General features: G+C 44.6%; 1 protein-coding gene and 1 long non-coding RNA gene across 7 annotated transcripts in view; one reads left to right on the forward strand and one right to left on the reverse strand.

Annotated features, from left to right (window-relative positions):
- LOC118976193 (uncharacterized) overlaps positions 1–15,579 on the forward strand; it is a 57,693-nt gene that overhangs the window by 6,724 nt on the left and 35,390 nt on the right. The gene's annotated exons all lie outside the window — the stretch shown is intronic.
- The window catches only part of KIF9 (kinesin family member 9), a 43,799-nt gene continuing 38,835 nt past the window's right edge, over positions 10,616–15,579 (reverse strand). For 4 of the 5 annotated variants that reach the window (XM_037030568.1, XM_037030570.1, XM_037030566.1 and 1 more), the window contains 4 exons: positions 13,060–13,236; positions 12,644–12,759; positions 12,142–12,246; positions 10,616–10,915 (listed from right to left, as the gene is read on the reverse strand). In XM_037030568.1, coding sequence (XP_036886463.1) covers positions 10,865–10,915; positions 12,142–12,246; positions 12,644–12,759; positions 13,060–13,236 — 449 coding nt within the window. In that variant the 3' untranslated portion in view covers positions 10,616–10,864. The remainder of the gene's footprint in view (positions 10,916–12,141; positions 12,247–12,643; positions 12,760–13,059; positions 13,237–15,579) is intronic. The other variant, XM_037030569.1, reaches the window with a different exon arrangement.

A 15,579-nucleotide genomic window follows, 5' to 3' on the forward strand; every position in this document is an offset into this window, starting at 1 on the left:
CTAGGACCTCCAGCTTCAGACCCCCTAAAAAATGTCTACATCCAAATCTAACTACCCAATATCTATCTCCTAATGCACAACTCTAACAGTACCGTAGCAACTTTAGCTGGGCTACAAAGAACAAAATCAGAGAACTCTGAAGTGTACAAAGAGCTATAACAGTCTGAAATAACCCGAAACACCGGCCCCAGACTGGGTGATGGGAGGTGGGAATCTAGTCCAGATACAGATCCCAGAGAAGAGGAGAGGTTGGAGCAGGGGCCTACCCACCTTCCACCTGGCAGCGGAGGGTGGGGGATGGGGATGGGGGGGGCGTTCTTTTTTTCAGCATGTGTTAATCTTGTCTTCCCTGCAAGATTATCAGACACTCAGGGATGTGATTATAGTGCTCGCTCACATGTTTGTTTAGCCTTTTTGTTTTGGATCTTAGCATCCTTCCAGAGAACTCATTCCCAGAGCTTCTTATTGCATCTTTCCTTCCAGCCTTGTCTCTCCCAGCAGAGTGTGAGACTGCTCAGGATTACCTCAGTTTTGTGGATGAATAAACCGAAAATCCTAGAGGTTAAGGTACTTATCTAAGATTACGTTAGCCTGGCTGTCTGATTCAAGACATTTTGTTTTTTAAAGACTTTATTTATTTATTTATTTATTTATTTTAGAGGGGTAAGGAAGGAGGAAGAGACGGGGAAAGAAACATAGATTGGTTGTCCCTCGCACACCCCCAACTGAGGACCAGATCTGGGATCCAGGTCGGCGCCCTGATGGAATTCAGCCTGCGGCCTTTCAGTCCACTCGCCCACACTCAGTCCACTGGCCCATACTCAGGCCACTGAGCCTCACCAACCAGGGCTGATTTGAGATATTTTCAGACAAATCTGGAGTTTACAGCAACAGAAAATAGTCCCTGATACAGGAAGGAATGAAGAGCAAAGAAATTGGTACATAAGTGGTTAAAACAAAAAAATATTTATTATAAAAAGTAATAATAATACATCATTTATGTGGTTAATAAAGCAAAATTGAACTGATATCCTGGACAACAAGGCCATTTGAAAGTAGGATGGTCAGGGTGATGGGACTGGAGTTGAAGTTTTCCAAGACCCTTGTATTGCTTGGGAAGAGGGTGAAAATATTGATTAAGCTTTAATCTTTGAAGTATATGAGTTAAAATACCTCAGGTAACTACTAAACCATCAGATAATTTCCAAATTAGTAGAGGGAGAAAAAGAATTTTAAAATAAAGCAAGACATAAAGATAGAAAAAAGAAATGTGAAACAAATAGAAATCACACAAAAAATATGGTAAAAAACTAATGCAGATATTTCAGTGATTATAGTAAATGCAAATGGAATAAACTCTCTGATTTAAAAAAAGAAGAAGAAGAATGTAGTGGACAAAATAAAATCCAGCCCTGGCTGGTGTGGCTCAGTGGACTGAACACCAGCCTGTGAACCAAAGGGTTACTGATTCCATTCCCAGTCAAGGCGCATGCCTCAGTTGTGGGCCAAGTCCCCAGGAGGGGGCACGCAAGAGGCAACCACACATTGATGTTTCTCTCCCTCTTTTTCTTTCTCCCTTCCCCTCTCTAAAAAGAAATAAATCTTTAAAAATAAAAATAAATAAAATTTAACCATATGCTATTTTTGATGCATTATTAGAACAAAGCAGGCCCTGGCTGGGTAGCTAAGTTGGTTGGAGTGTTGTCCCAATTTGCCACAATTACAAGTTTGATCTCTGGTCACGGTACATACAAGAAAGAGCTAATGAATGCATAAGTGGAATAATAAATTGCCCTGGCTGGTGTAGGTCAGTGGATTGAGCGCGGGCTGGGAACCAAAGGGTTACCAGTTCGATTCCCAGTCAGGGCACATGCCTGGGTTGTAGGCCAGATCCCTAGTAGGGGGCACATGAGAGGCAACCACACATTGATGTTTCTCTCCCTCTCTTTCTCCTTCCCTTCTCTCTAAAAATAAATAAAGAAAATCTTTAAAAAAAATAAATCAATGTTTGTCTCCCTTTTTCTCTCACTCTCTAAAATCAATAAATAAAAATAAATTTTAAAAAGACCAGGAACACAGAAAATTGTAAAAGGATGGGAAAAGATGTCGTGCTTATATAACAGTAGAAAGCTGGTAGAACCATGTTAACATCAGACAAACTAAGAATAAGTGAAGGTTAATAAATGATGATTAAAAGTTCAGGAACCTGGGACTTCGGAATTCTAAACATAAATGCATCTAATTACATATCCTTGAAATATAAAAAGGATAAAAAGGACACTCAAACCAACTGAGCTGCCTGGGTAGGGCGCTTGTTTATAGTTTTATGGAACCACTGTGTATCTGGTCTATCACTGACTGAAATGTGTTTATTATGCAGTGCATGACTGTATTTTAAAAGGAATCTTTCTTTTTTCCTGATCAATACACCTCAACAGTGGGCTTAAAATATTCACTAAACTATATTGTAAACAGATGTGATTTTATCCAGGCTTTGTTGTTCCATTTATAGAGCACAGACAGAGCAGATTCAGCATATTTCTTAAGGACCCTAGGATTTTTGGAATGACAAATGAACATTGACTTTAACTTAGTCACCAGCTACATTAGCTCCTAACAAGAGTCAGCCTGTTCTTTGAAGCTTTGAATCCAGGCTTTGACTTCTCCTGTCTATGAAAATCCTGGACAGCATCTTCCAATATAAGGCTATTTCATCTACAGTGAAAATTTCTTTAGTGTAGCCGCCTTTATTAATTATCTTAGCTTGATCTTCTGAATAACTTGCCGCAGCTTCTATTACGTCAGCACTTGCTGCTTCCCTTTGCATTTGTATATTGTAAAGATGGCATCTTTCCGTAAACCTTATGAACAGCCTCTGCTAGCTTCAAACTTCTGCAGGTTCCTCCTCTCTCAGCCTTCATAGCATTGAAACCTAGCTCTGCATTAGGCTTTGTTAAGGGAATGCTGTGGCTAGGGAATGTTCTACCAGACCACTAAAACTTTCTTCACACCAGCAGCAAGGCTGTTACACTTTCTTATCATTCGTCTGTTCACTGGAGTGGCACTTGTAATTTCCTTCAAGAACTTTTCCTTTGTGTTCACTGTGTGGCTGTTCAGTGCAAGAGGACTGCCTGCCTTTTGGCCTGGCTTGGTTTCTGACATCTTCCTCACTAAGCTTAATCATTTCAGCTTTTGATTTGAAGTGTGAGACATGCGACTCTTCTTTTCACTTGAACACGTAGGAGGCCACTGCAGGGTTATAAATTGGCGATTTAAATATTATTGTCTCAGGGAATAGGGAGGCCTGAGTAGAGGGAGACAGGGAAACAGCAAGTTCATGGAATAGTCAGACCACACACATTTATCAGTTAAGTTCGTTGTCTTATGTGAGCATGGTTCATGGTGCCCCCAAACAATTACAATAGTAACATCAAAGATCACTGATCACAGATCACCATGACAGATCCAATAATAATGAAAAGTTTGAAATATTATAAATATTTCACAGATACACTTTGTGTAACATAGAGACATGAAGTGAGCAAATACTGCTGGAAAATGGCACCAATGCACTTGCTTGGTGCACGGTTGCCACAAAACTTCAATTTATAAAAAAATACAGTATATCTGCAGAGCACAATAAAGCAAGGTACAATAACATTAGGTGTGTATAGCCCTGGCTGGTGTGGCTCAGTGGATTGAGCACAGGCCTTTGAACCAAATAACTGTGGTTTGATTCCCAATCAGGGCACATGCCTGGGTTGCAGGCCAGTTCCCAGCAGGGGACCCACAAGAGGCAACCATACATTGATCTTCTCTCTCTCTCTCTTCTTCCTTTCCCTCTAAAGAGAAATAAAATCTTTTTAAAAATCTAGGTGTGCATATAATAATTTTAAAATAAAAGAACAGTAATTAAATTTTGCTTTTGAACAAAATGTGTTTATGGTCTACTTCTTGTATACACAATTACAATTTTAAAAGGTATCCCCACATTTTTATCCAAAAAAGTGTGTACTAATGTATAAAGTATATATCAGTATATATCTTTTTAAGGCTCTCAAGGTACATTGTTTAATTCTCCAGAAAGCATGAGTCAGTTGATTCTCCAGCATTAAAGAAGACTGTCCATTTATCTGTTGTTAAAGGTTTTTTTCAAAGAGATTATAATCATGACGGCCATACAGCCATAAAATTAATGTATCAAAGATTGTATTTAACTCATTTAATGAGGGCATTAGTGAGGGCAACCAGTTCAACCGAATTTGAACTGATATGGATCAGGAATGCCGAAATTAATTTACAAACAGGTATAAAACTGGCTTTTCATTCAGAGGGGATTGTTGGGGGGAACACAATTTGCATGTCTATGGACAATTAATTTGCATTTCTATCATTATCTATAATCTACAGGGCAGTAAAATAGACCAAAGACAATGAAAGGTCAGAATGCCATTACCAGGAAGGGTCAGTCAGCTAGACAGCACCTTGTCTCTGAATACACTCAGTAATCTTTTGGTTCATTCAAAGCTGTTTGTAGTTTTTCCCCACACTGTGGGCACACCACACTGGATACCTTTTTTCTACAAATTCCTGACAAATGAAGTAGTTGGAAGGGGAGAAAAGGGCCGAGTTTGAAATTTCAAACATTGATATCAATCTTAAGGTAAGACTGAGTTCTAGAGTCTTACCTAGGAAAAAGTAGAACTGATAAATAACTGACATAAAATAAAACTGATGGCTGAGACAACACGTGGCAAACTGCTACTGACTGAAAATTGACAAAAGAACCAAATCTTCGTCACAACAGTAAGATAGAAAAATGTAGTTTGAAAACTGACTTTACGAACCACACGATCGCGGTTCGATTCCCAGTCAGGGCACACGCCTGGGTTGCAGGCCAATTCCCGGTTCCTGGCAGGGGACGAATGAGAGGCAACCATACATTGATATTTCTCTCTCTCTCTCTCTCCTTCCCTTCCCCTCTAAGATAAATAAATAAAATCTTTAAAAAAAACAGTAAGTAAAGCAAATTAAAAAAAAAAGACTTTAATAGAGATATAAGACCACAAAATAAAATTCACACTAACGAAAGCTATAATCAGGTATGTTTGGTACAAAAAATTTCAAAGATTCAAGTATTTTCTAAGTAAAATGTCCTAGTAAAAATAACCTCAATAAAAGAATTTAAAATATTTTTGTTATGTTTTCCAAATTACTGTTTTTCTCTTCACATGCCAGAAGAGCAGCTCTGGAACTTTTTAACGCTGGACCAGGTGTCAAAACTCTCAAATTCTTTCTTTTCCCTGGCTCTAACTCAAACAGAAGAGATTCTTACCTAGTATGATTTCTCTGCCATCCTGAGGGAACAGGAATAATAATGGATAGTTACAGAAGCCTTTAGACATTGCAGAGTTTTCATAGACATAATCTGGCGGGACCTTTTTAGCATCCTGTCATGGGGGAAGCAATAACAGCTTCTGCCCCATCCTACACATGCAGAGATTGAGTCGAGAGAAGTAAGGGCACCGAAGGTCATGACTCTGAATGGTGGCAGTTGGACTTGTGTGGGGTTCTCACATCCTGTATTCTTTTTCTTTTTTTTTAATTTCCTTTTCTTTTTTTATTTTTTAATATATATATATATTTTTTAAATATTTATTTATTCATCTTTAGAGGGGAAGGGAAGGAGAGAGGAAGAGAAACATCAATGTATGGTTGCTTCTCGTGCATCCCCTGCTGGGAACTGGCCCCTGCCGGGGACTGGCCTGCAACCCAGGAATGTGCCCTGACTGGGAATTGAACTGCGATCGTCTGGTTCGCAGGCCCATATTTTTTAATATATTTTATTGATTATACCATTACAGTTGTTCTATTCCCCCCCTTCATTCCCCTCCACCCGCACACTCCCTCCCCCACCATTCTCCCCCCCTTAGTTTATAACCACGTGTCTCAAGTTCTTTAGATTCTATATTTCCCTCACTATTCTCACCCTCCCCCCTATTTTCTACCTACCATCTTTGCTATTTTCTGTGCCTTCTCCCCCCTTCTCCTCCTCCCACTCCCCTGTTGCTAACCCTCCATGTGTTCTTCATTTCTATGGTTCCACTCCTGATCTAGCTGTCCTCTTGGTTTGCTTTTGTTTTAGGTGTGGTGGTTAATAATAACTGTGTGTTTGCTGTCCTTTCACTGTTCATATTTTTCATCTTCTTTTTCTTATATAAGTCCCTTTAGCATTTCATATAATAAGGGCTTGGTGATGATGAACTCCTTGAACTTGACCTTATCTGAGAAGCACTTTATCTGTCCTTCCATTCTAAATGAAAGTTTTGCTGGATAAAGCAATCTTGGCTGTAGGTCTTTGGATTTCATGACTTGGAATACTTCTTTCCAGCCCCTTCTTGCCTGTAAGGTCTCTTTTGAGAAATCCGCTGACAGTCTGATGGGTACTCCTTTGTAGGTGACTGTCCCCTTATCCCTTGCTGCTTCTAGGATTCTCTCCTTCATTTTAGTCTTGGCTAATGTAATTATGATGTGCCTTGGTGTGTTCCTTCTTGGGTCCAACTTCTTTGGGACTCTCTGAGCTTCCTGGATTTCCTGGAAGTCTATTTCCTTTGCCAGACTGGGGAAGTTCTCCTTTATTATTTGTTCAAATAAGTTTTCCACTCGTGGCTGTTTCTTTCCCCCTTCTGGTACCCCTATAATCCGGATGTTGGAACATTTAAAGATGTCCTGGAGGTTCCTAAGCCTCTCCTCATTTTTTTGAATTCTCATTTCTTCATTCCTTTCTGGTGGGATGTTTTGTTCTTCCTTCTGGTCCATTCCATTGATTTGAGTCCCAGTTTCCTTTCCATCACTATTGGTTTCCTGGACATCTCCCTTCATTTCAATTAGTTTAGCTTTCATATGTTCCTCTAATTTGTGACTATAATCAACCAGTTCTGTGAGCATCCTGATAAATAGTGTCTTGAACTGTGCATCTGAGAGGCTGGCAATCTCTTGGTCGCTTAGAGTTATTGGCTCTGGGACTTTGAGTTCTTCTTGGGCCATCTTTTGTGCTGTTCGTGCCTGTTCCATAGCAGGATCGGAGCCCTAAAGTGTTCACTAGAGTAGGGCAACTCAGTCACTGGGTTGTGACATTGTATGTGGGGGCGGGGTCAAAGAGGAACAATTGTGTCCCGTCTGCCACCCGCCGCTGCAGCCCCCACTGGCGCCGCAGCCACCATCGTCACCAGGCCCACATGTTTCGTTCCGCTGCACGTGAGTGTGCCACCGCCATCAGCCCTCCACCACTGGGTTCACCCCCTGGGGCCTGTGTGGTCCGTCTCACTGTGTGCGAATGTGCGACTGCTGTCAGTCTGCCCCACACTCCGACTGGTTCCGGGCTTCCTGCTTGCCTAGGTCGGGGGATCTGTCCTGTCCGACCCTGCTCCGCTGCTGGCTCCGCCCCTTTTACTGTCCCCATTGAACGGTTCGTAGTTGTTGGACTTCCGTATAATTCAATTTTCTGGTCTTTGGCTGTGTCCTTGTTCTCCAAACCTTTGTTGTATTCAAACTTGGCTGTGGGAGAAGGCACAGTGTTTCCACCTATGCCTCCATCTTGGCGGAAGTCTCTCCCTGTATTCCTTTTCAATGTAGCCAGCAACATACACTGGCCACATTCTCTATGTTCTTGGCCTTTTGGGGAGCCTTACAGGACCCTGCATCAGCCCCTTTCAGCTTCTACAGGAGAAGGCGAGGATGCAGCCCTAGGGCAAAGAGGGTTTCTTCCACCCTTGCCATTTCTGCCCCTGCCATCGTTCCCATATTAAAGAACAGAGTATTGTCTGTTCCACACAATCCAACTTCAGCTTCCTGGTGCTCTTATCTACGCTTTCAGTTTTCAACTTCTTCATCCCTCTATGCTACAGTTCCCAGCAATTTCTTCAGATCCAACATCTGGGTCGTTAATTCTGTTTCTAGTCCATCATTTTACCTCTTAGAACTACATTTTCTTCATTCCTAGAAATTCTGCTTCTTGTAAAAATCTGCAATACATACTGATACCTTTATCATACTTTTATTCCTACTTTTTTCTTTAAAATACATATATTATGCCCTGGCTGGTGTAGCTCAGTGGATTGAGCGCGGGCCTGCGAACCACATGATCGCGGTTCGATTCCCAGTCAGGGCACATGCCTGGGCTGCATGCCAGTTCCCAACAGGGGACTCAGGAGAGGCAACCATACATTGATGTTTCTCTCCTCTCCTTCCCTTCCTCTCTAAAGATAAATAAATAAAATCTTTTAAAAAATCATTTGCAAAAGTAAAAAAAAAATCTTTAAAAAAATAAAATAAAATACATATATTGTATAGTCTCTATTCAGTAACTTATCTTTAGCTCTTATAAATCTGATCCTACTTACACTGTGCCTCCAGTAGTTGTTTCTGCACACATATGTGCACATGCACACACGTGTGCCCATGTGTGTGTTTAATCTTCAGAACTTATGTTTACTAGGGCTTTGTGGGAATGCTGTGTTGCTGGGTAAAAGGCATGTACAGATTTTTTTTTTTTTTTTACTAGATGTCTCAACTTTGGGCCAACTTTGCTAATTCCTCAGCCTGGTAGTTCCTGGACCAGACAGTGTAAATTTGAATCACAAACCTGTGCATGGTTACAAATTCTCCCAGGATCCGTGCTCCTTCATCCCTGGGGAAAGTCTCCTTGTTCCTTGTCCATGCCAGTGGAGAAACTTTCTAGTTCATCTCTTTATCAAGGACGGAGGCTTCAGGGTGCCAGCTTCACGCCGGCAGGAGATCGCATTTCCAACTTCCTCTGGGGCGTGGGTCAAAGTCAAGATTTCTCGTATTTATGTGCACATTAATGCTTCAAGAGCAACACTCCACTCACACACCTTCTTCCCACCCCTAACTGCCACAGCAGGTTCATATGCAGGCCATGCTAGTTCTCAGCTCTCCAGCTGCTGACAGTTCCCTTTCCTGCAAAGTTCACTTTGCATTTCAAAGAGTGTTATACTTTAACCAGCATCTCGAACAACTGGCCCATTTGAGTGGACACGATGCCCCCTAGCTCCCTGGAATGTTGGAAGCATCTGCTCCTGAGAAGAGTTTATGTAGAGGATGACCTCCTGAGCACCATTCTGGCTTATTCCTGTGGCAGCGCCCACACAGGTGATTACTTGTTTCAGTTTGTGCCAGAACTGACCAAAGAGGCCTATGTGGTGACAAATGAGCTAGAGTCAAATGTGACCAACAGCCACTGTGAGCAGGCCTCAGGACTGGCTGTCCTGAGGGATTTTATGGAGGGATGTCCAGCGTGTCAGGTGTCATTCCATCCAGCGTCAGGGAATGAAGGGAAGAGGTATTAGTAAAGCCACAAATGGCTGCTTCCTGTGGCCTCAACAAGGTGATGAATCCTGTTTGCTGTGTCCTGTTTCCTGAGATGCTCCCAAAGACCTGGGAACCCCAAACAAGGCTTGGTATGAGCCTGGGCAGTCAGGAAGGGCAGGAATCGGAACTCTCTGCCTAAGGCCTCAAATAGCTGGGAGGGTGGGCAGACCTGCCTCTTTGGCTACAATCAAAAGAAGCATAAGAACTGACCAACAGGGCTGTGTGCACACCATTAGTGTTGGTCAGTGACGTGTGTGTCACCTGGGGGAAGCTTTGGCATAGTAGGAATTTCTAAAAGTTGTTCAAGACCATTATGTATCAGTCAACTAAAGAGAAGGAGGCCAGTACACCTGAAACTAACACAAAATAATATTGCCCTGACCAATGTGGCTGAGTTGTTGAGCATCATCCCACAGAACGAAGGGTTGCAGGTTTGATTCTGTCAGAGCACATGCCTGGGTTGCAGGTTCAGTCCCTGGTCAGAGTGCATATGAGAGGTAACCAATCAGTGTTTGTCTCCCTCTCTTTCTCCCTCCCCCTCTAAAAATAAATGAATAAAATCTTTTAAAAATAATATTGACTGTAAAATGTAATTGACAAATAAAAAAGGTTTTAAAAGAGAGAAAAGAGCTAGACAGGAGAGAGGGGAGAGACCTCAAGGAAAGCTTCTTTGCTTCATCTTTTCAACAAAACTCCCACCCACCTGCTCATTGCTGGCTTGAAGAACAGAATCATGGGGTCTTTGATTGGACAGAGATGCCATATAGTTGATACTTTCATCTAGTTCAGGTTCTGCATGCTCCTTGTCAGACAGTCTCCCAGTGTGGGGGTCTTGCTGCTAACTTCATGGTAGGACTACTCTCATTGTAAGGCTCCTCTTGTTTTGAGATAAAAATCTGCCTTTTAGCCATTTTTCCTAGACCCAGTCCTATCTGACTGATGATGAAGGAGGGTCTCCTGCCTTCAATGGCTCAGGAGTACACAGAGGATGCTCTGAAAACCCAGTCTGAGGGAGCTGTGAGAACCAGGGCTCCTGACACCCCACTCACCCCCAGGATGTCCATGCAGGAAAGGAAAGATGCTGAGCGGTAGGACAAAGGCTTGCTGGGAGGAGCCTGACTGAGCTACGTTTCCACTTTCTTACTGAAGATTCCGTTTTGACCTCAACTGTACATAGGAAAGACATCCTCCCAGACAGAGAATAAAATAAGTCTTGAACAAGCACTTAAAATCTACAGTTATTTTATCTTGTCCCTGCATATAAGACAGTGAATTCAAACCAAAAGTGTTCTATGAAGATACACAAGGGTGCCCCAGGGAGGATGTTCCTCCTGGCAAGCAGGCCATTGTCTTCTCTGAGCTGGGCCCCAGCCTTGGGGCAGACTGGCTGGAACTCAGGGCAGGTGCTTCGGCAGCTCCGCCAGAGCAGGCAGTTGCTAGGGTTCTTGTCCTTCAAGGCACTGGCGATGAGTCCCTATTTTCTATGTGCCTGCTGGAAGCCCATCATGGTTTTCAAGTAATTGTGCTGGACACAGCAAGGGGGAGAACACAGAAATTGATTAGGAGGTACAGACTCAACAAGGACTCAGAGGCCATGCCCCTTAGCACTCACCCCCCCTTCTTCTTGCAAATCAGTTTGGGGACAAGCATTCCATCTCTGACTAGACCCAATTCTGTGGGAAATAAAATTCCATTTTTAATCCTAAAGAAAGTAGGTAAAACTTTTTAAATGGTGTGTCAGGCATGTTTCAACGGAGACATGCACGTTTCAAGGGCCTACTTGAAAGTTTCTGACAAGAATTAAGTTAAAAGAGAAGAGGTGGGGGTCCATGTACTCTGAGGGCCCTTCCTCTGCAAATCGACTAGATGTTCACGAGTCCTGCCCTTTTAATGCGCCGCTGGGCTCCCAGACAGTGGGTGGGCAGTGAGCAAGTAAATGCTAAAACCAGTCTGGGATATGTAGGGGAGTCCAGGATCCCCACCAGGGTGGGGAACTAAGCCGCAGCTCTCACACTAACTGGAGCTCTCTCCCTCTGTCCCACAATTTTTTATTACAGCAAAATACACCTTCTTAACAATCTTGAAGTATATGGTTCAGTGGTATGGAATGCATTCATAGTGTTGTGCAACCATCTCCACTGTCCATCCCTATAACTCTTTTCATCTTGTAAATATAAAACTGTCCCATTAAATGATGTGATGATACAGTAGCCCCCGCCCCTTATCTGCAGGTGATACATTTTAAGACCCCCAGTAGATGCCTGAAATTGAAAAGTTTGCGCACGCGCGCACACACACACACACACACTTTACGGCTTTTCTTTGGCATATCCATATTGCTAACATGGCAACTCGTTCTTTGGGGCCACCATGAAGTAAAAGGGTGACGTGCACACCAGCACTGCAATACCATGACAGCTGATGTGCTAACTGGGATGGCTACTAAGTGACTAATGGGTGGGTAGCCTCTACAGTGTGGATAAATGGACAAAGGGATGATTCACATGGGCCGCCTTAGCACTCATCAGCCATGCCCAGGTCTGGCACGGTCTGTCGGACCCCAGTGGGCTCAGCCCAGCCCCTGAACTCTGGGGCTGGCAGCAGATGCCCACTGACTGACTCTAGGTGACTGGGTCCCCCTGAGCGGGTGCATTCCTCCTCTGCCTCTGTAAAGGGAGGAGTGGTCCTGGGTGTCCTGGGAATGAGGTCCCTGAGGCCCTCCTTCCTGGAGATGTGAACGTCCCCAGTTACCTTTTGTTCTGTCTTGACTTTGGCATTGTAGAAGGAGATGGAGTCAGGGCCATCAGGCAGCATCATCTGCTGCAGCTGGCTGAACTTGTCCTGGTCATCTTCTCCCTAGGGCAGGCCCAACTCTGGATAGTCCCTTACACTTGGCCTTGTTGAAGATTCACCCTGACAAGGCCTGTGGTGGGCATCAGGACAGCCCCTCGCTGGGTCTGCAAATCCCCACCCATGGTAGCTCACAGGCCCGTGTTTGCCAGCGTCATCACAGACACCGTGCAACTGGCACTTGGACCGGATGAGCCATCCAAAACGGTGGCAACCATAAGCGGTGTTATCTGTGACCCCATCCTTGATAACTAGGTAGAGACCTGTAGCTTCCCACCTGCCCGGGCAGCCAGGGGAGAGCAGCCCATACACTGCCATGTTTGTGGGGAGAACAGAGGACAAGAGGCACTGCCCACTGACCCCTGCTCTCCCATCATCCCCACCCCAACCTTGTGGCACTCACCAGAGACACAATCCTGCTGGCAGGCACCATGCCTGGCCGGATGCTGCTACCCGGTTTCAGTGCCACCTGCATGTCCTCGGGGATGAAGAAGGACTCGTTGTACCAGATATCAAATTCTGCAAGGAGAAGGGGAGACAGCACTGTGAGGTGTGGGGGAGTCCCTGCGGAAGCAGGTAAAGGCTCTGTGTGCTTGTCACAGGTTCACCCTGTCACTTCCTGCTCTAGGGTCTCACCCTTTCCCGTCTCTGTGTACTGTCCACAAAGTCCTGGAAACAAACATCTGAAGCTCCTGCCCAGTCCCTGCCCCTGCCCCTGCCAGAGAGAAGCTCTGAAGCTGCTTCTAGACCCCACAAGGTGGCCCTGCCCTGTGCATCCCGGAACCTCTGATGGTCAGCCAACCTTCCCAAATGGTGCACCTGTGAGCAGGCGGTGGCGACACTGATCCACAAGGTGCTCGCAGTACTGGATCTCAGCCCTGAGGTCACGCAGGTCCTGATACTCAGAACGGTACTGCTTCTTGAGGTCTTTGAGCTTCAGGATCAGCAGGAATTCCTCCTCATCGATGATAATCAGCCCCTTGTTTTCATACTCACCTGCAGGAGGATGGAAATCAGGGAATGACGTGCCCGCCTGCGGTGAGGGGAGGAAGGCAGTCCAGAAAGAGGAGCGTGCTGGCAACGCACCACACAGGAGACAAGAGGACAGGCTAGGGCACTGCGTGGCGTGGGCAAAGCTGATGCAGGCCAGGCTACCAGGACAGGTCTCACGGGGAGAGGGAGCTCAGATCAGAGGGCCGCATGGGCATTTCTAGGACAAACAGGATGGGTGGGCAGGGGGGAGGATAGAGGTGGCCCATGCTTCACACTTATTTTGATCTTAAACCCCATCAGTCAAATCTATTCAGTAGGCACTTCTATTATACGGATGTTTACCTTTTTTGTAAATTATATACATGTACTGCCATCACTGGCTAGTTCCACAAAGCACTTGGGCAAGGTTCCTTATTGGTTTTTTAAAATTTTTATTTATTTATCTTTAGAGGGGAAGGGAAGAAGAGAGGGAGAGAAATATCAATGTATGGTTGCCTCTCGTGGGTCCCTTGCTGGGAACTGGCCTGCAACCCAGGCATGTGCCCTGACTGGGAATCGAACCAAGATCGTCTGGTTCACAGGCCCGCGCTCAATCCACTGAACTACACCAGCCAGGGCCCTTATTGTTTTTTTAAGATTTTAATTTATTTTTAGAGCATAAAGGAGGGAGAAAGAGAGGGACAGAAACATCAATGTGTGGTTGCCTCTCATGCGCCCCGCAACCCACGCATGTGTCCTGACAGAGAATCAAACTGGCGACCCTTTGGTTCAAAGGCGCTCAATCCACTGAGTCACACAAGCCAGGGCAGGTTCCTTATTATTAACAGTACATGTAAACCCACATTTCAAATTGTCTTTTTTTTAAATTTATTGATTTGAGAGAGAGAGAAACATCAATTTTGTTGTTCCACTTATTTATGCATTCGCTGGTTGATTCTTATATGTGCCCTGACTAGAATCGAACCTGCAACCTTGGTGTGTGGGGATGATGCTGTAACCAACTGAGCTACCCAGCCAGGGCCAGACTCTCTTCTTCATGATTTGAACGTTCATCATCTACCTTCTTGTTAGAGACAATCAGATGTCTAAATCCTACTGAGTAGCTATCAGAGGCCCCAGGAGGACAGGAGTCGTTTGTGCTATTCGTCATATACTCCACTCACAGCCTCTTTGTATGGACCTTTTTTAAGGTTACTTCAGTGAGGATTGATGGGCTAAGACAAAATAATACGGTCTGTGCAGCCACTCACCCAGCTATCCACTGCCCACAGCACCTTGAACGCTCAGCAAACATGTCATGTCAGCCACCCCGGGGTGTGGGACTTCCACCCCAGGACCCCTGGAAAGTGAGTCTGGCATGTGTGGCTAGGGGGTATGCGGCAGTCCCCCAACATTGGAGGAAAATACTAGCACTTCGAATGAACTTTGGGAGGTAAAAGTTGGACATGTTAAGGGTCACCGACACTATTAATGGAGAGGCAAAGGTCCCCATTCAAGGTACCCGGAGTGGGACAGCAGTCCAGAGTCACCTCACCAGGCCCCTTGCCTTCAGTGCAGAGCGACTGTGTGCTGTGGGACGCCCCTGATCGGGTCACTCTGACAGACACAAACCCTTACTGAGTACTCTTTACAGTCTTCACAGGGCTCTGAGATGGGGTGTCTGAACACTGTTACTGCCCAGGGTTCTCTGGGTATCGTCAAGGAAGAGCTTGAAAGATTTGAACTTAAGATGGTTTTTCATTTTTCTCACAAAAGACTAATTATTAATGTTCTAAATTCCTGACCTTTCTGGGCTGATAGGTAGCTGCCAATCAAGGTGCCGAGCAGGTAGTTTTTATTTTATTTTATTTTATTTTATATATTTTTATTTTATATATTTTTAAAGATTTTATTTATTTATCTTTTAAAAGGGAAGAAAAGGAGAGAGAAAGAGAATATCAATGTAAGGTTGCCTCTCGTGGGTCCCCTGCTGGGACCTGTCCTGCAACCCAGGCATGTGCCCTGACTGGGAATCGAACTGCTATCCTTTGGTTCACAGGCCCGCACTCAATCCACTGAGCTACACCAGCCAGGGCTCAGCAGGCAGTTTTTAAAATGAATTTACTTGACCTGTTCTTTCAAGATATAGGTATTTTATTTGATATTTTAACAACCAATGGGAGCCCTGGCTGATGTGGCTCAGTGGATTGAGTGCCAGCCTGCATACTAAAAGGTTGCCAGTTCAATTCCCAGTTAGGGCATAGGCCTGCGTTGCCAGCTGAGTCCCCAGTTGGAGGCGTGCAAGAGGCAACAAATTGATGTTTCTCTTGCACAATGATGTTTCTCTCCCTCCTTTCCCCTCTCTCT

This window comes from Sturnira hondurensis, unplaced genomic scaffold (assembly GCF_014824575.4).
Source record: "Sturnira hondurensis isolate 20B ecotype Veracruz unplaced genomic scaffold, ASM1482457v3 Scaffold0020787, whole genome shotgun sequence".
Classification (NCBI taxonomy): domain Eukaryota; kingdom Metazoa; phylum Chordata; class Mammalia; order Chiroptera; family Phyllostomidae; genus Sturnira; species Sturnira hondurensis.